The sequence below is a fragment of the Gadus macrocephalus genome, chromosome 13 (assembly GCF_031168955.1).
Source record: "Gadus macrocephalus chromosome 13, ASM3116895v1".
Lineage (NCBI taxonomy): Eukaryota > Metazoa > Chordata > Actinopteri > Gadiformes > Gadidae > Gadus > Gadus macrocephalus.
In genome coordinates this window covers 255080-279282 of record NC_082394.1, presented here as the reverse complement: position 1 = coordinate 279282, position 24203 = coordinate 255080, and the positions used below count along the sequence as shown (strand labels likewise).

The 24203-nt window shown below is 50.0% G+C and overlaps 1 protein-coding gene across 1 annotated transcript; it reads right to left on the bottom strand.

The window, feature by feature from the left end:
- Positions 1 to 1101: 1101 nt before the first annotated feature.
- On the bottom strand, positions 1102 to 24067 carry alpl (alkaline phosphatase, biomineralization associated). The gene is made up of 12 exons (XM_060069332.1): positions 23847 to 24067; positions 20561 to 20714; positions 20141 to 20260; positions 17393 to 17508; positions 15754 to 15928; positions 12690 to 12865; positions 11216 to 11356; positions 10516 to 10585; positions 7709 to 7843; positions 6212 to 6403; positions 5980 to 6099; positions 1102 to 2042 (listed from the first exon to the last, which is right to left on the bottom strand). Exons 2-12 carry the CDS (start codon positions 20628 to 20630, stop codon positions 1777 to 1779), a joined length of 1581 nt encoding a protein of 526 aa, XP_059925315.1. The 5' UTR covers positions 20631 to 20714; positions 23847 to 24067; the 3' UTR covers positions 1102 to 1776.
- Between the last annotated feature and the right edge of the window lie 136 nt (positions 24068 to 24203).

The window sequence follows — 24203 nt, the reverse complement described above, 5'->3', positions numbered from 1 at the left end:
GTAATGATGAAATCAGTACAAGTACAAAAAGGTAACAAAGCAAATGTTTATTTGTTACTGTAATACAGTAAAATGTTCAGCTGAACTGACTGCATAAAAAGCTTTTCGTAGGTCAACAAAAAAAAAAAAAAAAAGAATATAGATGAGGTGAAACAGATGTACATGTAAATCAGTCTGTATCCCACCTCCGATCCTGATCAGGCCAGAGGACCATATCTACAACGAAGCAGAGCTCACCTGAGGCCTCTGTTATGCTCCGACACATGATTGAAGTGTTTTGCCAGTTGAGTTTCAACAGGTGAGAAGTGAGTCAGACTTATTGGTAATTAGTTGTTGCGTTTTGAAGGCCAGTGGTTCCAGGTGAACCAAGTGTGCTAAATTATGAGATTTGGGCTTAGAGTTTTGCAAAAATGTGATTTAGAATTTCTATATTTGTGAAAACAGTGGAATTGTGCTTAGAGTTAAGCACCCATTGATACATGAACTTAAAGTTTTATAATTGTGTGCATAGTTCCATTTTTTGTGTGGATACAATCGAGAAAAACTATAATTTCTCAGCCGTTTAGCTGTGACTTCTGCTCTCAGGCGCCAGCCAACATAAACTGCTTGCTGGAGCCAACATTCCATCTCTACCTCCTCAGCCAACTCAGAGGCTGAGGAAAACAACAGAGCAGGCACATCGTGAGGGTCAGGGTTAGGTGATGAGGGTTTTGGATGATCACTAACAGACTTATTTAGTTGAAGTGTCACTTGGACTTTTCTTGTTTCTTTCTTTTTTATTCTACAGACAAAAAAAACATTGCACACAGTTTTATCCACTTTTGTCATATCTTACGATTCTAAAGTACGGGAAAAAAATGTACTTACGGTCCATTCACAATGACTCACATTGAAACTTTCTTTTGATTGTGTTTCGAAGACCAAAGGGGCGGGATTGACATTTAAATCATAGTGGCTCTGGTATGTCTTTTATTAAAAGTAATCAATCCAATCCTTTACTTCCCTCGGGGATGTCCCGCCCTAGTATTTGGATTTAACGCATTACTGACATAGTTGTTGTAACACAGTTGAAACAATCTAAATCACAGATAATTACAAAACTTTATAAGAAAACCATCCAAATGTTCTTTATTGGTCGACAGATATCAGAAGTCCTTTATCTTGTTTTGTTTTAAAAGAAATAATGGTAACAATGCCTCATCAAGGTTGTTCCAGAATACCTAATTTGTTCCCAGTTAACGCGTGCTGTGCTTTCCTGAAGCAGAAGAAGAGCCATGAGATCTAGGATCACTGATGAGGTAGATGCCGTTGACTTGAACAAGGGAACAAAATCTGAAGGGAAATGAAGTGTGAAAACCCCCTTCCTTTGTGAATTAACCTGTCGATATTCAGCAAAACATCATCAGCATTCAACACCCACATGAGACTAATCATACAAAATGAAAAAATAGTTGTCTAATTAGTGGTCGCAAAAAAATCCAGTTCATAGGCAGAGTAGATCCAACAAAGACAAAAACACAACAGGTGGGCGGGGCCAAGAGCGGACTGGGGCGGAGTGATACATAAAGGGGTGAGTCGGTCAACACAACAGGTGGGCGGGGCCAAGAGCGGACTGGGGCGGAGTGATACATAAAGGGGTGAGTCGGTCAACACAACAGGTGGGCGGGGCCAAGAGCGGACTGGGGCGGAGTGATACATAAAGGGGTGAGTCGGTCAACACAACAGGTGGGCGGGGCCAAGAGCGGACTGGGGTGGAGTGATACATAAAAGGGTGAGTCAACACAACAGCCGCATCACCGTCGCCAGGCCGACCAGACCGGCCAGGCCGGGGCGGCGCGGAGCGGCCCCGGCCGACGCCAGGCAGTGGGCGCGGTTCTGGCCGATGCAGGCGGCGTAGGCCATGGCGTGGGGGATGTAGTTCTGCTCGTGAACGCCGTGCAGCAGGTGAGCCATCGGGCCCTTGGCGAACACGGCCACGTCCTCCCCCCCGTGCGTCTCTGAGGAGAGGGGCACGGCGGCCTGGGCCAGGTAGCTGTTATCCTCTGGGAGGAGGGAGGAGAGGGGGAGGCAGGGTTAGGACAGAAGGAGGGGGGAGGGAGGGTGGGAGAGAGAGGGTGAGTGTGGCAGGGTTAGGGGAGGAGGGGGAGGGGGTGGAAGAGGTGTTGGAGGGGGAGGGGGAGGGGAGATAGAGATGGGACGGAGCAGGGAGAGAGAGAGCGAGATGAAGGGAGGGGGGAGAGAGAGGGGGGAGGAGGGGAGGAGGGGAGGGTGGGAAGAGATAGAAAGAGTGAGAGGAAAGCAATCAAACCAACAAACCAGGGGCCGTATTCACAAAGCATTTTATCTTACCGCTAGGAGTGCTCCTAACTATCGCTAAAACATTTTACGTAGGAGTTTTTTCTTAAAAGTTATTCACAAAGCCGCTGAGACCTACTCTTACTAAGGATAAATCACAAGGAGTGAACTAAGAGTGACGCGCCGTTGCTATGGATTACGTCAATTCTCATGCACGAGTTTAGAAGCAGTCAGTTCGGTGATTGGTTGTTCAGACGAGCCCACTGAATCACCGAAAAACAAGGAAATAGCCTAGGCTAGAAATGAATCCCTATTAAGTAGTTATAGTGCAGTTAGCAGAATACACGCATAATGACAATTTTGTGCAGACCACGATAATGACGTTGTAGCCTGCACGTTCAAGAGAGAGAGAGAAAGCAAACAATAAAAATACGTAACATTTAAAAGAAAAGAAATGTTATGAACTACACAAGTGTTGACTGATTTGCGCCAAGGTGTTTACCTAAAATGTGTTTTCAAAGTGATCCCTAAATGCCAGTCCACTCGGTTCCACACGGCCAAATTCATTGTCATGTTGATCGCCATCATCATCATCATCATCGTCTGGCTGTGGAATGTTCCTCCGCTTGCAGAGGTTGTGTAGAATGGCACATAGCCTACAGTAATGACTGTGCTTGCCCTCTCTGGGGTGAGGCGTATTTCGCCGTGGAGGACATGAACCGACGTTTCATCTGCCCAATTCCTCTCTCCACAACATTTCGTGTATGTTTGTGTGCTCTAGCATATATGGAAGAAATCAGTAAACAATAATAAATATGGATTCAAAAAATAAAAGGCGTCAAAGAGCCAATACGATGTGTTTTACACGTAGGACTAAGCGTAATATGCGTAATCACTTACATGTTATACTTTAACTGTGCTCCCGGTTGTGGATTGAGGTAGGGTGTCTAGAGCCACGTCTTGCATGGATAGTCACTGTCTCCCAGCAAGTGACACCCAACTGGTACATCTCAAAAAGCTGCCTCAGACCGCTCTCCATTAAAATGCGCGAATCATGGGTGGCTGAAGATCCAGGCCACTTTGCAACAACATCCAGTAGGCTATGTTAAAATTTGCATCAAAAACAACCTGCGTGTTGATGGAATGCACTTTTTTCCTATTGACGAACACGTCCTCGTCTTTTGATGGCGCAATTATTTTTATGTGCGTCCCGTCAATAGCACCGACCACACCGGGCATACCTGCAATTGCCATGAAGTTGGCTTTGATCCTGTGTAATTGTTGAATGTCCAAAGGAAAGTTTATGGCACGGCTGACTGATGGTTGCGATATTTTTAAATCGTCGGCATTGAAAAGTTGCATTTCACCTGTTGCTAAATAACTTAGTGTGGCCAAACATTTTATTTCGGGACTAATCGGATTATTCCTGTTAGTCGGGGATGTTATTGCATTGCGATTAACTCCACAACAAGTTTAATACCCTAACATTTCGTCTCGCAGGCATTTACGATTCTTTGTGAATAGGTCTTACTGAGTTAGGAGTCCTCTTGAGGACTTTTAAGCTCTCCTAGACTTAGACTTAGGTGCTACTTTTAGTCCTAAAATACTTAGTGAATTGCTCTTAGTGAAAAAAGTTAGGAGTCCTAAATTTAAGAGTGACACGCCCATTATTTTTAGGAGTTACTCCTAAATTCGCCAGTTAGGACCTACTTTTAGCCCTAAAATCCTTTGTGAATACGGCCCCAGGACAGTAAAGAGAGAGAGAGAGAGAGGAAACCAAGAGGGAGAGACCCAGAGGAAGAGAGAGAACTGTGACTGATCATTTAATCTTTGGCAACTGTAAAGAAGAAACGTCAACAAGTAGCCCCGACTGTGCTACGGTCTACACCAGTACTTACGGTACGGTCTACACCAGTCCTTACGGTACGGTCTACACCAGTCCTTACGGTACGGTCTACACCAGTACTTACGGTACGGTCTATATCAGTACTAACAGTACGTCAACACCAGTAACGGTACGGTCTATATCAGTACTTACGGTGCGGTCTACATCAGTACTAACAGTACGGTCTACACCAGTACTTACGGTACGGTCTACACCAGTCCTTACGGTACGGTCTACACCAGTCCTTACGGTACGGTCTACACCAGTACTTACGGTACGGTCTATATCAGTACTAACAGTACGTCAACACCAGTAACGGTACGGTCTATATCAGTACTTACGGTGCGGTCTACATCAGTACTAACAGTACGGTCTACACCAGTACTTACGGTACGGTCTACATCAGTACTTACGGTACGGGCTACATCAGTACTTACGGTACGGTCTACATCAGTACTTACGGTGCGGTCTACATCAGTACTAACGGTACGGTCTACACCAGTACTTACGGTACGGTCTACATCAGTACTTACGGTACGGTCTACACCAGTACTTACGGTACGGTCTACACCAGTACTTACGGTACGGTCTATATCAGTACTTACGGTACGGTCTATATCAGTACTAACAGTACGTCAACACCATTACTTACGGTAAGGTCTATATCAGTACTAACAGTACGTCAACACCAGTAACGGTACGGTCTATATCAGTACTTACGGTGCGGTCTACATCAGTACTTACGGTACGGTCTACACCAGTACTTACAGTACGGTCTACATCAGTCCTTACGGTACGGTCTACACCAGTACTTACGGTACGGTCTACACCAGTACTTACGGTACGGTCTACGTCAGTACTTACGGTATGGTCTACACCAGTACTTACGGTACGGTCTATATCAGTACTTACGGTACGGTCTACACCAGTACTTACGGTACGGTCTACGTCAGTACTTACGGTATGGTCTACACCAGTACTTACGGTACGGTCTATATCAGTACTTACGGTACGGTCTACACCAGTACTTACGGTAGGGTCTACATCAGTACTTACGGTACGGTCTACACCAGTACTTACGGTACGGTCTACACCAGTACTTACGGTACGGTCTACACCAGTACTTACGGTACGGTCTACACCAGTACTTACGGTAGGGTCTACACCAGTACTTACGGTACGGTCTACATCAGTACTTACGATACGTTCTACACCAGTACTTACGGTACGGTCTATATCAGTACTTACGGTACGGTCTACACCAGTACTTACGGTACGGTCTACACCAGTACTTACGGTGCGTCTACATCAGTACTTACGGTACGGTCTACATCAGTACTTACGGTACGGTCTACATCAGTCCTTACGGTACGGTCTACACCAGTACTTACGGTACGGTCTACATCAGTACTTACGGTACGGTCTACACCAGTACTTACGGTACGGTCTACACCAGTACTTACGGTACGGTCTACATCAGTACTTACGGTACGGTCTACACCAGTACTTACGGTACGGTCTATATCAGTACTTACGGTACGGTCTACACCAGTACTTACGGTACGGTCTACACCAGTACTTACGGTAGGGTCTACACCAGTACTTACGGTACGGTCTACACCAGTACTTACGGTACGGTCTACACCAGTACTTACGGTACGGTCTACACCAGTACTTACGGTAGGGTCTACACCAGTACTTACGGTACGGTCTACATCAGTACTTACGCTACGGTCTACACCAGTACTTACGGTACGGTCTACACCAGTACTTACGGTACGGTCTACATCAGTACTTACGGTAGTCGACGGTGGAAACGTTCTCCCGAGCACCGTTGACCAGTTTGTAGCCGGGCCCATTGCCGTACAGGATGGCTGTGAAGGGCTTCTGGTCCACGTCGCTGATCATAGCAGCCAGACCTGCACACACAGAAACACCACGTCAACTCCCAGCCCAAGGTCCTGGCTTCAAACCCAGATCTTCATCATCTTCCTCCCCCCATTCCCTCCCCAGTTCATCCTTCACACTAACCAAATATGGAGTTTCCTCTATGTGTGTAGCCACCGAAGCCGAACAGGTGGGAGTGGTCAGCGGTGACCACGGTCAGGGTGTCCGAGGTGCTGGTCATCAGGTCAGCTCGACCAATAGCGCGGTCCATCTCCACGGCTTCGTGCAGGGCCTGCTTGGCCTTGCCTTCGTGGTGTCCGTGGTCGATGCGTCCCCCTGACACAACAGAGGGTTAGTCTCCAGCTGTGAAGGCCTGGTTCAGAGCCATGGACACTGAGGCCGCAGGACACACAGGGCTGGTTCACAGCTCGTCTGACCAGTGAGTGGCAGCTATGGGGCGCAGACTGTGTAGTGCTGAGGACTCATTGCAGACTGATTCATTGTTTTAATATTCATGTTATTATCTTTATATGTGGGCGCCTTTGTTCAAGTGAAAGTCTGAATGCATCCTAGGATACTAGAGTCTGATTTAGTATCCTTCACCAGAGGGAAACCGTCAGGGCCCTCAGAGAGAACCTGAAATATTGAAATTGGATTTAATTAATTATTTTTTTTACAATCAACATCTAAACGTAATGTTTCTGAGGAAATAAACCCTTAAAATCCGCAGATTCAATTAGTGTTGGAACGTGAAGGGTTCAAAGAAGCCCTCTGAATGCTGCTGACTCTGCAGTTGTTTTGAGAGACAATGCTTTGCAGCTCTGTGATGGGTAGGCCCCCCGCTATATAATTACACAGAGGTCCGAGTTATAATAATTCAATAAGACAAATTTCATGACAGTAAAAGTAAGCTTTTGATAAGAAGTTGGAGTTAAAAACAGGAAGACCCACACCAGTTAAAATTGGTTCCAAAATCCATACATTTTGAAAAGCATTTCAAGTCCAACTATGGCGATACCGTGGATGACGCGATCAGCAAGGAGCGAAAGCTTTACTGTGGGTGTTTTATATGTCTGCTGACACAGTGAGCCACTATAGAGAGGACAGCTAGTACAGAGAGGACAGCTACTATAGAGAGGACAGCTACTACAGAGAGGACAGCTAGTACAGAGAGGACAGCTACTATAGAGAGGACAGCTACTATAGAGAGGACAGCTACTATAGAGAGGACAGCTACTATAGAGAGGACAGCAACTATAGAGAGGACAGCTACTATAGAGAGGACAGCTACTACAGAGAGGACAGCTACTATAGAGAGGACAGCTACTATAGAGAGGACAGCTACTATAGAGAGGACAGCTACTATACAGAGGACAGCTACTATAGAGAGGACAGCTACTATACAGAGGACAGCTACTATAGAGAGGACAGCTACTCTAGAGAGGACAGCTACTATAGAGAGGACAGCTACTATAGAGAGGACACAGTGAGCTACTATAGAGAGGACAGCTACTATAGAGAGGACAGCTACTATAGAGGGGACACAGTGAGCTCGGCTGGGGGTCTGCTTTTTCGTGACAGGTGAGGGGGGTCAGAGGGCCGAGGTTTAAGGGTCAAGGTTCGCTACTGGACTATACTGACCCTCCACTAGCAGATAGAACCCATTAGGATTCCTCCGTAGGATCTTGATGGCCACCTCCACCATCTCAGAGAGCGAGGGGTCTGTTTCCTTGTTCCGCTCCAGATCATAGGGCAGGTCGGCAGGTTCAAATAGACCTGGGGAGAAGCAAGAAGAATGGTTAGATAGAGATAGATGGATAGATGGATGGATGGATGGATGGATGGATGGATAGAGGCACTTTATTTATCGCCAAAGGGAGGTGCAAAATAACAATTAACACACAATACAAATACACAAACATGAGGAAGGTAAAAAGTAGAATACAGAATCAAAACATATACGCTAATACATCAACTACTATACGAGATAAAAATAGAACTTCCAGGCAAGATATTTCTATTTATGTGTGCATTAAAGATATAATGTGCGTTGTGCATGGCCTCTCAGAGACGGACCCCCTCTCTGACTCCTGCAGGGGGCCCCAGAGGAGGACCCCCTCTCTGACTCCTGCAGGGGGCCCCAGAGGAGGACCCCCTCCCTGACTCCTGCAGGGGGCCCCAGAGGAGGACCCCCTCTCTGACTCCTGCAGGGGGCCCCAGAGGAGGACCCCCTCTCTGACTCCGACAGGGGGCCCCAGAGGAGGACCCCCTCTCTGACTCCTGCAGGGGGCCCCAGAGGAGGACCCCCTCTCTGACTCCTGCTGGGGGCCCCAGAGGAGGACCCCCTCTCTGACTCCTGCAGGGGGCCCCAGAGGAGGACCCCCTCTCTGACTCCTGCTGGGCGCCCCAGAGGAGGACCCCCTCTCTGACTCCTACAGGGGGCCCCAGAGACGGACCCCCTCTCTGACTCCTGCAGGGGGCCCCAGAGGAGGACCCCCTCTCTGGCTCCTGCAGGGGGACCCAGAGACGGGACCCAGAGGAGGACCCCCTCTCTGACTCCTGCAGGGGGCCCCAGAGGAGGACCCCCTCTCTGACTCCTACAGGGGGCCCCAGAGGAGGACCCCCTCTCTGACTCCGACAGGGGGCCCCAGAGGAGGACCCCCTCTCTGACTCCTGCAGGGGGCCTCAGAGGAGGACCCCCTCTCTGACTCCTGCAGGGGGCCTCAGAGGAGGACCCCCTCTCTGACTCCTGCAGGGGGCCCCAGAGGAGGACCCCCTCTCTGACTCCTGCAGGGGGCCCCAGAGGAGGACCCCCTCTCTGACTCCTACAGGGGGCCCCAGAGGAGGACCCCCTCTCTGACTCCTGCAGGGGGCCCCAGAGGAGGACCCCCTCTCTGGCTCCTGCAGGGGGACCCAGAGGAGGACCCCCTCTCTGACTCCTACAGGGGGACCCAGAGGAGGACCCCCTCTCAAGTACATGTTGTACTTTTTTTTCCATAAACATACAGAACAATCTTGGGATGAGGACATCCCCGAATATTGACGGGTATTTCGCACACTGCCATCCCAATATATAGCCTAACGTAAACAAATATATCACTTTACTAGACACAAATGTATTTTCCACTAGCTAGTGGTGGTCATTACATTGTAGTGAAACTAGTAAAGACAACAAAGATTTATGTTACGGCGAAACATGGAGGCACTGCAGCTCTCGACAATGCGTTACTTTAGTCTGGTATTTCTCTTCACTGATTGGTTAGACAGCCTTCAAACTTAGGCCCCGTCCACACGAAGCCGAAACGGGCGAAACCGACGAAGCGGTCCGTAACCGTATTTACCGTAGGGTGTGAATGGGCCGTTACGGTTTCGATCTATCCGGTTTCGGAGTATCTCCGTAAAGACGGAGTCAAGCGAAACCGGGTAGATCTGTAGAAACGCTGTAGTACACATTCCAGGCCCATAAGGGGCGCTGCTTCTGCTACAGAAATCCAGAAGAAAAATAAATAATAAGAAGAGGCGAGCATGCGCATAAAGGGTGAGACTCCGCGGGCTTAACAGTCATTGGCTGGAGGGTCGAGGGTTGGGGCGATGACGTCATGGTTTACGGTTTCAGTCGGTTTCAGGCGTCCACACGAATCCAAAACGAAACCGGGTAGATTTGAAACCACCTCCGAGGGTGGTTTCAGAAGTTTACGGTTTCGGTCAGCAGATTCGCCTTAGTGGTCAAGCAAAAAAGAGGGAGGGGCTCGTTCTGCATACCTAATAGCCGGAGTGAATAACTAATCGTGGATTCGTTTCCGTGCGGTTTAGCACTTTTACCGCGCCATTCTAGGGTCAGTTAGTGGCCTTCTTGGCTTTCCATACCCTCCTCTATGCCTCCCTCCTTCCCAGTCTCCCTCCTCTCCCTCCCTCCTCTCCCTTTCCCTCCCTCCCAGTCACCCTCCTGTATGCCTCCCTCCTCTCCCTCCCTCCTGTATGCCTCCCTCCTCTCCCTCAGTCTCCCTCCTCTCCCTCCCTCCCCCCCCCCCGTCTCCCTCTGAACGCTCCAAAGAAGTGCAGCTCCACTCCCCTGTCTCCTGAAGGCTCTCTTATTCAGAACACATAATGGGGCGTTCCCGATATTCCCACTGGGTCCACATCTGTGCACCCATCTTCTCCGCCAGGGAGCTGATATTCCCATGACAGTCGAGGGCAGAATGGTTAACATCCCCACGTCTGGACAGCGTAGGTTCAGGAGCCAATCAGCTGCTCCAGAGTAAACCAGCACAGACCGGGATACTCCCAGTTAAAGGTGCTAGGAGTATTAGCATCATCCGTTATGCCACACAGCATCCATATCAGCCTGAAACATCGTACCACTCAGCGTCTAGACCCTGGCGCAGTGCCAGCTGTAGCTCAGCGAAGGGCAGCGTCACGTGGGAGCAGTGGGAGGTCCTGACACTCACCCAGAAGATAGTCCACCTTGGTGGGGTTCAGAGAGAGCAGATCCTTCTTGTTCCACACGTAATGTCCTTTCTGTTCAGTACAGAAACACACAAACACACCCACACAGAAACATACGGTTAGCTGTGGCTCATTGTTACAAGAGAGAGAGGCTATTGGGTCAAGACGGAGAGAGAGAGAGAAGGAGAGATAGACAGAGAAGGAGAGAGAGAGAGAGAGAGAGAGAGAGAGAGAGAGAGAGAGAGAGAGGCTATTGGGTCAAGACGGAGAGAGAGAGGGACGGGGATGTAGAGAAAGATGGGAGAGAGATATAGAGCGGCTGAGAGAGCGAGGAACGGGGTGAGAAAGAGAAAGAGAGATAGAGTGAGTGAGATGGCGAGAGATGTAGGTAGAGAAAAAAGACAGTCTGATAGAGGAAGAGAGAGAGAGAGAGACAGAGAAGGAGAGATAGACAGACAGAGAGAGAGAGAGGGAGAGGGAGAGAGAGGGAGAGAGAGAGAGAGAAGGAGATAGACAGACAGAGAGAGAGAGAAGGAGAGATAGACAGAGAAGGAGAGAGAGAAGGAGAGATAGACAGAGAAGGAGAGAGAGAGAGAGAGAGAGAGAGAGAGAGAGAGAGAGAGAGAGAGAGAGAGAGAGAGAGAGAGAGAGAGAGAGAGAGAGAGAGAGAGAGAGAGAGAGAGAGAGAGATGGGGAGAGTACCTTTTCAGTATTCCGGTCCACCCATTCCTTCACCAGGTTCCGGCCGTCCTTCCGGGTTCCACTGTGCTTGGGCTGCCCGGGGTACTCCACGTCCGTCGTGTTCTTGGGGTACATGTACTTCCTGCCCCCTCCCATGATGACCTGTAGCACAACCAGGCTCTTTATCACATCGCACCAGATAGTGAGGACTGAAGGTCCCTCGCTTTATTGAGGAACCCTATGCACAGATTTATCGGCCCCTTGAATGACTCAAAGAATGTAATTATAATGCTGCTGTCGAACCCAAGTTATACCTTTGGATACATTGGTATAAGTTTCTTTGATAAGAGACGGGAATGTTTTTATTCTGATGTATGTGTTGTCTATTTTTTGTATTGTATGTCTTTTAAAATGGACCTTGAGTCTAATAATCAAAGTTGATGATGATGATGAATAAACACGCTGTAGAGCCCCAAAACAAGGCAATGGTAATATACTGATAATAACAATATGGTAAACTAGAGGGAGCATACTAAACCGACAAATATAGACCAAATTAAATATATACATACAAAAATAAATCATAATGTAATTACCAATACACAAAGAAAATGCTATATTTCTGCATTACTGTGGCCTCTCCCCTGACATCGATTCTTGGAATACTGACTTCAAAGCTGCAAGAGATTGAGATATCTCAATCTACACTGTGTTACCCCGTGTTGCCCTGTGTTAACCCTGTGTTACCCCGTGTTACCCCGTGTTGGCCCGTGTTGCCCCGTGTTACCCCGTGTTGCCCCGTGTTAACCCTGTGTTAACCCTGTGTTACCCCGTGTTAACCCGTGTTACCCCATGTTGCTCCGTGTTAACCCTGTGTTACACCGTGTTAACCCGTGTTACCCCGTGTTACCCCGTGTTAACCCGTGTTACCCCGTGTTAACCCGTGTTAACCAGTGTTGCCCCGTGTTAACCCGTGTTAACCAGTGTTACCCTGTGTTACCCTGTGTTACCCTGTGTTACACCGTGTTAACCCGTGTTACCCCGTGTTACCTCGTGTTACCCCGTGTTACCTCGTGTTGCCCTGTGTTACCCCGTGTTACCCCGTGTTGCCCTGTGTTACCCCGTGTGACCCCGTGTTAACCCGTGTTGCCCCGTGTTACCCCGTGTTACCCTGTGTTACCCTGTGTTACCCCGTGTTACCCTGTGTTACCCCGTGTTACCCAGTGTTGCCCTGTGTTACCCCGTGTTACCCCGTGTGACCCCGTGTGACACCGTGTTAACCCGTGTTGCCCCGTGTTACCCTGTGTGACCCCGTGTTAACCCCGTGTAACCCCGTGTTAACCCGTGTTACCCCGTGTTACCCCGTGTTGCCCTGTGTTACCCCGTGTGACCCTGTGTTACCCCGTGTTACCCCATGTTAACCCGTGTTACCCTGTGTTACCCCGTGTTAACCCGTGTTACCCTGTGTTAAACCCGGGAAGTAAAGGAAACCCACGTCGATGTCCGGGATGTTTTCGAAGAGCTGCCGGGCGATGTCCTTGCAGCCCGCCTCCACGGCGTCGGCGGGCATCTCGTTGTCCGAGTACCAGTCGCGGTCCACGCAGTGGGCGTAGGCCGCGCTGGGCGTGGCGTGGTTCACCCGCGTCGTGGTCACGATGCCCACCGACTTCCCTGAAAATGTCGGAAATCCAACATGTAGAATCGGAATGCGGGATCTTCTCGGTCCCGGGTTTGAAAACCAATATCTACCTTTAAACATCCCTGAGCAAGATGCCCTAGCCTCCAACGGCTCATGAACAACTTATTACTGAACTGAGGAATCTTTGGATGAAACGGACGATAGCAACATTAGCTCCGACACCAGTTCTCCACAGAGGATTCTGGGACGTCTTTTTGCGCCCCCACAGAATAAATAATGGCGACACTCGTCTGGTGGGACAGGCTCCCATCTGGCGTCTCACAGGGGAGAATGTGAAGCGTCCGGAGGCCGGGGAGCCGAGAAACATTGGTTCAGTTGATCGGTGGGGGGGGTGCACCTGTCTGCTATGTCCTCTAAGGAGTGAGGACTCCGGACCTTTGACCTCCAGCTCATTGTTACCCCGTGCCCACAGCAGCCCCTCTACATTCTTCTGTCCTGGTCGATATCAGCAACAACTCACAAAGAGCCGCACCTGACCAGCCCCCTGCTGCCTGTGATCGGCCTCCCAGAGGACCTTCTCCCCATCCCCTTCAGACTTTAGACCGGTGCCTCCCACCCTCTCTGGAGTAGAGCCTCCAGCCCCACCCTGACCCTGACCCCACCCTCTCTGGAGTAGAGCCTCCAGCCCCACCCTGACCCTGACCCCACCCTCTCTGGAGTAGAGCCTCCAGCCCCACCCTGACCCTGACCCCACCCTCTCTGGAGTAGAGCCTCAAGCCCCACCCTGACCCCACCCTCTCTGGAGTAGAGCCTCCAGCCCCACCCTGACCCCACCCTCTCTGGAGTAGAGCCTCCAGCCCCACCCTGACCCCACCCTCTCTGGAGTAGAGCCTCCAGCCCCACCCTGACCCCACCCTCTCTGGAGTAGAGCCTCCAGCCCCACCCTGACCCCACCCTCTCTGGAGTAGAGCCTCCAGCCCCACCCTGACCCTGACCCCACCCTCTCTGGAGTAGAGCCTCCAGCCCCACCCTGACCCTGACCCCACCCTCTCTGGAGTAGAGCCTCCAGCCCCACCCTGACCCCACCCTCTCTGGAGTAGAGCCTCCAGCCCCACCCTGACCCCACCCTCTCTGGAGTAGAGCCTCCAGCCCCACCCTGACCCCACCCTCTCTGGAGTAGAGCCTCCAGCCCCACCCTGACCCCACCCTCTCTGGAGTAGAGCCTCCAGCCCCACCCTGACCCCACCCTATCTGGAGTAGAGCCTCCAGCCCCACCCTGACCCCACCCTCTCTGGAGTAGAGCCTCCAGCCCCACCCTGACACCACCCTCTCTGGAGTAGAGCCTCCAGCCCCACCCTGACCCCACCCTCTCTGGAGTAGAGCCTCCAGCCCCACCCTGACCCCACCCTCTCTGGAGTAGAGCCTCCAGCCCCACCCTGACCCCACCCTCTCTGGAGTAGAGCCTCCAGCCCCACCCTGACCCCACCCTCTCTGGAGTAGAGCCTCCAGCCCCACCCTGACCCTGACTCCGGGTGCATCGGACGGCTTTGATCTCGGTCCACTGTGACGCCTTTCCATCCAATACCTCCATAACCATATCCCCGGTCTCTCCATAACCATATCCCTGGTCTCTCCATATCAATATCCACGGTCTCTCCATAACGATATCCCTGGTCTCTCCATATCAATATCCCCGGTCTCTCCATAACCATATCCCTGGTCTCTCCATATCAATATCCACGGTCTCTCCATAACGATATCCCTGGTCTCTCCATAACCATATCCCCGGTCTCTCCATATCCCCGGTCCCTCCATAACCAAATCCCTGGTCTCTCCATAACGATATCCCCTGGTGTCTTCATAACCATATCCCCGGTCTCTCCATACTCCATGTCCCCGGTCTCTCCATATCTCCGGTCTCTCCATATCCCCGGTCTCTCCATAACCATATCCCCGGTCTCTTCATAACCATATCCCCGGTCTCTCCATAACCATATCCCTGTTCTCTCCATATCCCCGGTCTCTTCATAATCAAATCCCTGGTCTCTCCATAACGATATCCCCCGGTCTCTCCATGTCCCCGGTCTCTCCATAACCATATCTCCGGTCTCTCCATGTCCCCGGTCTCTCCATGTCCCCGGTCTCTCCATGTCCCCGGTCTCTCAATAACCATATCCCCGGTCTCTCCATATCCCCGGTCTCTCCATAACCATATCCCTGTTCTCTCCATATCCCCGGTCTCTTCATAATCAAATCCCTGGTCTCTCCATAACGATATCCCCCGGTCTCTCCATATCCCCGGTCTCTCCATATCCATATCTCCGGTCTCTCCATGTCCCCGGTCTCTCCATGTCCCCGGTCTCTCCATGTCCCCGGTCTCTCCATGTCCCCGGTCTCTCCATGTCCCCGGTCTCTCCATATCCCCGGTCTCTCCATATCCATATCTCCGGTCTCTCCATGTCCCTGGTCTCTCCATGTCCCCGGTCTCTCCATGTCCCCGGTCTCTCCATACTCCATGTCCCCGGTCTCTCCATATCCCCGGTCTCTCCATAACCATATCCCTGTTCTCTCCATATCCCCGGTCTCTTCATAATCAAATCCCTGGTCTCTCCATAACGATATCCCCCGGTCTCTCCATGTCCCCGGTCTCTCCATATCCCCGGTCTCTCCATATCCATATCTCCGGTCTCTCCATGTCCCCGGTCTCTCCATGTCCCCGGTCTCTCCATGTCCCCGGTCTCTCCATGTCCCCGGTCTCTCCATGTCCCCGGTCTCTCCATGTCCCCGGTCTCTCCATGTCCCCGGTCTCTCCATGTCCCCGGTCTCTCCATGTCCCCGGTCTCTCCATGTCCCCGGTCTCTCCATGTCCCCGGGCTCCAGAAGGCCTCCAGGTAGACAGTGTTCCCGGGGGTCTCCTCACCTGCGTCCTTGGCCCACCTCAGGATGGAGGTGACCTCGTTGCCCTGCGTGGTGTTGCACTGCGAGCGCACGGCGGCCGCGCTCACGCCCACCGTGCCCTCGTTGGCCTTGACCCCACAGAGGTAGGCGGTGGCTGTGCCCGCGCTGTCGGCCACCTGGGCGTTGGTGTTGTAGGTCTGTGGACGGGATGGTGGAGCCACCAGAGAGGTTAGCAGGGGAGGGGTAGGGCTCTAGGGTAGGGGTTAGGGTACTAGGGGTAGAGCTCTAGGGTTAGGGTACTAGGGGTAGGGCTCTAGGGTTAGGGTACTAGGGGTAGGGCTCTAGGGTAAGGGTACTAGGGGTAGGGCTCTAGGGTTAGGGTTCTAGGGGTAGGGCTCTAGGGTTAGGGTTCTAGGGGTAGGGCTCTAGGGTTAGGGTTCTAGGGGTAGGGCTCTAGGGTTAGGGTTCTAGGGGTAGGGCTCTAGGGTTAGGGTTCTAGGGGTAGGGCTCTAGGGTTAGGGTTCTAGGGGTAGGGCTCTAGGGTTAGGGTTCTAGGGGTAGGGCTCTAGGGTTAGGGTTCTAGGGGTAGGGCTCTAGGGTTAGGGTTCTAGGGGTAGGGCTCTAGGGTTAGGGTTCTAGGGGTAGGGCTCTAGGGTTAGGGTTCTAGGGGTAGGGCTCTAGGGTTAGGGTTCTAGGGGTAGGGCTCTAGGGTTAGGGTTCTAGGGGTAGGGCTCTAGGGTTAGGGTTCTAGGGGTAGGGCTCTAGGGTTAGGGTTCTAGGGGTAGGGCTCTAGGGTTAGGGTTCTAGGGGTAGGGCTCTAGGGTTAGGGTTCTAGGGGTAGGGCTCTAGGGTTAGGGTTCTAGGGGTAGGGCTCTAGGGTTAGGGTTCTAGGGGTAGGGCTCTAGGGTTAGGGTTCTAGGGGTAGGGCTCTAGGGTTAGGGTTCTAGGGGTAGGGCTCTAGGGTTAGGGTTCTAGGGGTAGGGCTCTAGGGTTAGGGTTCTAGGGGTAGGGCTCTAGGGTTAGGGTTCTAGGGGTAGGGCTCTAGGGTTAGGGCTCTAGGGGTAGGGCTCTAGGGTTAGGGTTCTAGGGGTAGGGCTCTAGGGTTAGGGTTCTAGGGGTAGGGCTCTAGGGTTAGGGTTCTAGGGGTAGGGCTCTAGGGTTAGGGTTCTAGGGGTAGGGCTCTAGGGTTAGGGTTCTAGGGGTAGGGCTCTAGGGTTAGGGTTCTAGGGGTAGGGCTCTAGGGTTAGGGTTCTAGGGGTAGGGCTCTAGGGTTAGGGTTCTAGGGGTAGGGCTCTAGGGTTAGGGTTCTAGGGGTAGGGCTCTAGGGTTAGGGTTCTAGGGGTAGGGCTCTAGGGTTAGGGTTCTAGGGGTAGGGCTCTAGGGTTAGGGTTCTAGGGGTAGGGCTCTAGGGTTAGGGTTCTAGGGGTAGGGCTCTAGGGTTAGGGTTAGGGATCTGGAGTTAGGGTTCTAGGGTTAGGGCTCTACACTTTATCGCACACTGTCCTTGTGCTTTCTTTTGTATATGAGGACCACAGTGTTTATGAGGATATCTAGGATCACACACACACACACACACACACACACACACACACACACACACACACACACACACACACACACACACACACACACACACACACACACACAGTATTGAAGCAGACCTTGGACAGGGCCACAAAGGGGAACTTGTCCATCTCCAGCTGGCCCTCCTCCCCAGGTTGTCCTCTGAGCTGCCCCTTCAGTATGCGAGCAGCCGTTACCGTGGGAATCCCCATCCCTGCCCACAGAGCAGAAGTGGGTTATTGCTTATAATTAATCAGGACAGCCTCGGGTGTAGGTCAGTGTGTGGGTTTGTGTGTGTGTGTGTGTGTGTGTGTGTGTGTGTGTGTGTGTGCTTGTCTGTGTATGTGTGTTTGTTGTGTGTGTGATGTAATGTTAGTGTCTGTGTGTGTCTTTGTTATGTGTGTAATTGTCATGTGTGTTACAGCCCTCTCACAAATAGGAAGCTATCGATTATAAAGAAATATGCTCTCCCTCTAAAGAAGATGTTCTCAGTGTACTCGATTTTCGCTCTGGAACAAAGCGCTATTATTAATCCCACTTTTCCTCAGTAGTTAACTTTTTCTTTGTTATGTGATGTGGGAACTGGGGGGTATTCCACGAACGGAGGTTTAACAAACTCAGAGTTAACGCTAACTCTAGGTTGATTGACCGTGTGCTAGTCTGGCTGAACGGAAGTGGACAGCGTCTATTGCTTAGCGGCCGCGACTCCTCCCCTTCCGGTTGCTGGCGTTCCCGTCTTGTGCTCCCCCTCAAACTCGGAAACTAGGCAGTATGGCGAGTTTTGAAGAGGACTTTGACGGCGCTGTAAAGTTGGCATGTTTGGCTCTTTCCGTCGAAAATTGCAAAGAACTGCAAAAGATTTGCTTACAGCATTTGCTGAGGAAGAAAGATGTTCTATTTTGCATGGACACCGCTGCTGCTTCCCGGGCTTAGCCCCGCCCTAGACGATTGTGATTGGTTTAAAGAAATAAAACTAGATGGGAAGTATAATAAAAATCCTTACAAAAACAATAGGGATCCAACCTGTTGGCTTGGACCCCTAAAAAAGGCCCGCCCAGTTTCCACACGGATAGACGGCTCGAGGTAGCGTGGCTCCAGACCATTCTACTTGCTGTAGTTTGGTCTGGCTTTGCGAGACTAACCGTGTGCCAACTAACCCAGAGCTGTCGGTTCCACCGCACGGGTTATGCAATAGTTCAAGACCGGAGAACCAAAGCCTGTCAGCGGATCGCTGACCGCGTAAATGCGTCAGTTACACGTCAAAAGCATGATCCCTAATATTTGAGCCATGAATCTATAAATATCCCAGTTAAGCATTCTTAACGTTCCTACCACATAACCCTTTTCTTCTAATAGAATATGTACTCCGGTGGCACCCAAGCGGTCAGCGGATCAAGTGAAATAAAGTAGTCACTCCTGCATTTAAATAAGCCCTTTTTTTTGAGCCAATCGTAAAAAGGCCGACAGTCGGCAGACTGGATCTGGCCCTCAGATTGTCTTGACCCCACTGGAGCTGGCAATAGACATAAATTCAGGGCGTCCTGGCATGAGGGGGTACCTGGAGGTACCTCCTCAGAGAGGCAGGGGCCATACCCCACTGGTTGAATGGAGGTTTTTCTGTTTTCTGGTATTTTAGATTTCGTTTGCCTTCGAAGTAACACATGCAAACCGTGTGCGTGCCAAAGCGATGTTCCAAATGTTTTTTTTTGGTAACTGGGTAGAAAACCTAAAAGTTACAATTCATCAAGTTCACAGATCAAGATGGATCAGTGCTTGTAATGAAGCCGCCGGCTACGATCGAACATTCTCCAGTGGATGTAAGTCCGTTAGGACTATTTTATACTTTATGTTGTAAGCGCCTCTTGGCATAGTACTCAGCCAATAGGCCTATTGCTCTTTGTATGATAGGAGGCCGATGAAAATCTTGGTCCGGACGTGGATGGGTCATCTGAAAAGACTGAGATGTGTTCAGCATATCCAACATTATATATAAAACTCTATAATCTATATCTCTCCAGCAAAAAGTCATCCGATATGCCAAGATGTCGAGCCGTGGTCTTATTAATCGCTCCCGGTGGATTGCACGAATAATTTGCGCTCCGATATCAACAGGCCTCTCATCAAAAGGGCATGCCATTGTGAACACATGAAATCTGCGGTGAACGCGGATTTAAATACCCAAAACCGGGTTATGTTCCAAACTTAACCTGCGCAAAACCTGCTCCGACCAGGTTTGATACAGAGCATATGTCTCTATAGTAACTAACATACCGTGTTCATTTTGTAACGGAAAACCTAGGGTTACCGCAAACCCTGGTTAACTTACCCGGTTATGTGATAAAACCGGCTTTGTGGAATACCCCACTGATCTTCAATACAGCCACATACCAGCGTCCTGTTCTGTCCTATCGCAGCCACTAGACAGACAGATGACTGCTGGCCACAACACAAAACAGCGATCGATAAGCCCCTGTTGGAAGATAACGTGTGTGTGTGTGTGTGTGTGTGTGTGTGTGTGTGTGTGTGTGTGTGTGTGTGTGTGTGTGTGTGTGTGTGTGTGTGTGGTCGCCTGTGTGTGAGTGTGTGAAACAGCAGAGCAGCATAAACAGAATACCAGAGAGCAGCCATGTGTGTTCCTCTTTCTGACTGATTGACAACAGTTAACTGAGGTTTACACATAATCCAGTATATTGGGGACAACTCAGAAGGAGCGCCAAACTGCGACTGACACAAGGCTTTGGTTCAAAGGTTTATGGTTGACAGTCTCCCCTAACTGTTAGCTCAGTGATGTATTAGAGTATCGGGGGTTTAGAGCCTGAAGGACGTCAAGAGGTCTGAGGTCTCACCGTCACCCAGGAACAGGATGAGGTTCTGGGCCTTGTTCTGGTTGAGGGTCTGCAGGGACAGAGCCTTGTCCAGGGTCTTCTGGGCCCAGTCGTTCCAGAACTTAGGTTCCTTCTCTTGTTCTGAATGATGGACGGCAAGAAAATCGGATTCAGAAGTTTTTACATTTGTGAGAATTTATATTTGTCTAAAACAGAAAAAAGACATTTCCTCATTGTGGTTTAGCTTGGTATCCTGACAACAATGCTGAGTCTTCAACAGGAATCATTTTACTCAAAAACAACGCTGAGCAACAATCCCAGGAATAAACCAAGCCAGACTCTGTTTGTTTGTCACCTTCTCAAACAGTCTGAGTCATTTCTAAATGCATTGTGTGGTCATCTTCATAGCAACATGACGACCTGGGGGGCGGCGTAGCCTACCTGGGAAACCAGCCTTCCTCTGGCCGGACACGAGCGCACAGCAGCCCAGCAGCAGCAGCCTGAGCTTCATGTTGTTGTTGTAGGGGTTGTTGTTGCTGTTGCTGTTACGACTGTGCCTCTAGCTAATGCCAGCCGGAGGGAGACGGGAAAGAGTCTGGTAAAGGGAGAAGAGGAAGGTAGTGTGTCAGCTCAACCTTGAGCCGTTACGTTTTCTTGTGTCTGCATAACGAGGGAAGGACAGTGGACATTGGAATGACGGACTGTGAGCTGAAGCAGGTCAAAGTTTCTGACAGCAGTCAGTTGAAACCACAATGAGACGGTTTGGGCTAAACTTATCGCATTGAAACTTTGTTCAGAGGGAAGTTAGCATTAGTCGCTGTGCATTTGGAAGGCCACACCTGAAGACAAACTCACCCTAACTCATCAGCCTCAACTTTAAGGCCTTAGAAATAAGAATGTAATAACTGAGTGTAATAGCATTATATATTTCTTTAACCTGGGCCTAAGAGTTAAATTGATTGGCTTCACGTATAGTTTAAACGTGATAGCTTAATGTTAGAGCTCAATCCTTGACTGGTTCCAGCGGCTGAATCCTGCCCACTTTTTAAAAATGTTATCTGAGTCAGGGTCCCTGTCGGTAGCGTGGGTCCCTGTCGGTTGCGTGGGTCCCTGTCGGTAGCGTGGGTCCCTGTCGGTAGCGTGGGTCCCTGTCGGTAGCGTGGGTCCCTGTCGGTTGCGTGGGTCCCTGTCGGTTGCGTGGGTCCCTGTCGGTTGCGTGGGTCCCTGTCGGTAGCGTGGGTCCCTGTCGGTTGCGTGGGTCCCTGTCGGTTGCGTGGGTCCCTGTCGGTTGCGTGGGTCCCTGTCGGTTGCGTGGGTCCCTGTCGGTTGCGTGGGTCCCTGTCGGTTGCGTGGGTCCCTGTCGGTAGCGTGGGTCCCTGTCGGTAGCGTGGGTCCCTGTCGGTAGCGTGGGTCCCTGTCGGTTGCGTGGCACCCAGACCAGCTTGAATTTTCCACAAATCCAAGTTTGGATACTCGTTAAAGCCTATGGATTAATCTGAATTGAAAAAAGAGCAATGCCACTTAATGGTTACTCGCTTCTTGAATGGTTTGGATTGAGCAAACCTCGCCCAGTCTCTGAAATGGCTCTTATGAAAGAAACTTCAGTCTGACTTATGAAGTGAAATATAAATCCAGGATGATTATCAGGCTAGGCTGATCCTAGTGTAACAGCTCAAAGCAACAGCTCAAATCAAAAGCTGGATCTCAGTAAAACGTCTGAATGTAGTAGCTCAATGTAACGGCACAGTCTCAGGAAAATAGCCTAATGGAGCAGCTAAAAGATAAAAGCTCAATCTTAGCCAAATGTCTCAATGTCACAGAACAATTTAAGAACTCAAACCAAGAGTAACAGCTGAAACAGCTCATTGAATGCCAGGTGCTAGACCTCGAGCAGCCCGTTGAACAACCAGGCCGGGGTCCATGAGCAGTCACATCAGCGAACCTGAGTCTTGCTTTCATGTAGAGGACTACACCTCGTCCTCCCTTCAACATGGTCCCACTCACTTTTTTCTTTTCTTTTTTTTTAATACACAAACAGAGACGAAGCAAGACAAGTCTGCACACGGAAATAAAATTAAGGGCTACAGTCATAGTATATGACTGTTTGTTGGGGTTTACCCTAACTACTTATCTTGCTGGTGATATTGATCTTAAATTTTTTTATAAACAGTGCTAATTTTCCTGGCATTTTGGCAAAGACAGGTGTTATCTGAAACCTTATTATCTTTTGGGTTCCATTGTGACTATTAGTTTTTGTAGTAGTCACAATGTGTGTTCTCTGCTTTCCATCTTCATTTTGGAGTAAAGAAGTGTATGCCGGGTTTAAAGGGGAAGGTATTTTTTCTCATCTCCAACCTTTACTTCCGTGTAGATTAGCTTTACCTGCCTATCCACCATTTTCAGTACTTTTCTTTTCTCTGATCTCTTTTAAAGATCGGACGAGGTGGGCCCTATACATATCTTCGCCTTGGGCCCCCAATTTGCTAAAACCGCCACTGGGTCCGCCCAGAGGCCAGGCGGCGGCCAGCCTGCAGGTGAAGTAGCACAGCAGCATCGCTACAGCCGCCAGCAACAGCATGCGGAGCGCTGCTCTTGCAGCCAAACGCCACCCTTCTCCACCACCACCACCACCAACATCCATTACTTTGGATCGCTTTGGAAAAAAAACAATTGGCGTCACAAACACAGACGTGAACGCTGTCCCCAAAGTATAGTGTTTATGCCGCCGTGTGACGCCAGACGTGCACGTTGTGCATAGCTATGGTGTGTGTGTGCGTGTGCGTGTGCGTGTGCGTGTGCGTGTGTGTGTGCGTGTGTGTGTGTGTGTGTGTTAAAACACTTGATAGACGCATGCATGATCGGACGGGGATTAGGCGCTTAGAATGCTAAGCAAGACGAGGCATTAGTAGGCGCGACGCCTCGTCAACACGACCCTCAGAGCAGGCTGATCATACATGGCTCACTCACAATCGCTACATTTGTGTTGTTGGTGGTGTTGGTGTTGGTGGTGTTTTTTTTTTTTGATGCTGCTGTTAACTGGTAGTGAAGTTAGAAAAGTAGTAGATTTTTCTACATAACAGCAGGTCAGTTATGTAGAAAATGTGTGTCAGATTAGGTCAGTAGTAGGCTAGTGTATCATAGTAGTAGGATATAGTGGGGTTAGTGGGGTGGTAGTAGTAGGCCTAGTAGAGGAAGTGTAGGCCTAGTAATCACTGTATTTCCTCTTTTTGTATTTAGAGCCTATCAAGTAGTGTTAAAAGCTAATAGATACGACAAAAAAAGACATGAATAAAAAGAAGCAAACTCCTAATATTGACCATACTACAGTACGACTAATGCATAATTAATACACTGTAAAGCTTTGTTCTGATACGGATGAGTTCCAAAATTATGTGTGAAATTATCCCTTTATGAATCAATTGTCTGAATTAAATCCTTGGTTTCCAAGAAGTGATTTACTTTAACTTTCAAGAAATAAAGACGAGTGGTCCTGTCCTTTCTCCTAACTCGAACTTGTATTCTTCAATTGAAGCACATGGGAAAAGTTTAAATGCATCAACTGCTTTGATATCACTGACCGATCGGTTCACCAGAGGAGGCGTCAATGAACAACCGTAGGTGGTGCGGGATGCATTTCCCAAGCGCAATCGTTCACCAAAGAGACAATAAAACACGATTCTCCAAACACAATGATCACGGAGGGGAAGTTGAAGATGAATGCACTTACCAGAATCTTTGTTGCGATGTGTGTATGCGCTTCAAATGGTAATCCCCGCTCCACTCACAAGGAGAAAAGTGCGTCTCGACATGCACGCTTTGCCAATGTAAGTGGCCCTGTTGTCTCTTCGTGACTCCTTTATACAGAGACCGAGCTGAGAGAATACCGGTTTGTATGGAGGAGCCCGCTAGGCTATAAATAATGGCGATGAACCGCTACATTAAGATTCAACCCAGAATAAATGGTTCGCCGGCGCCATCTGCTGGCCAAACGGAGAAAGTTATTTTAAGAGGAACGCAATCGCTGAAGTGGATAGTGATATCATTCGCTTTGAATATAGACAAAAACAAAAAAATAGATGCAAAA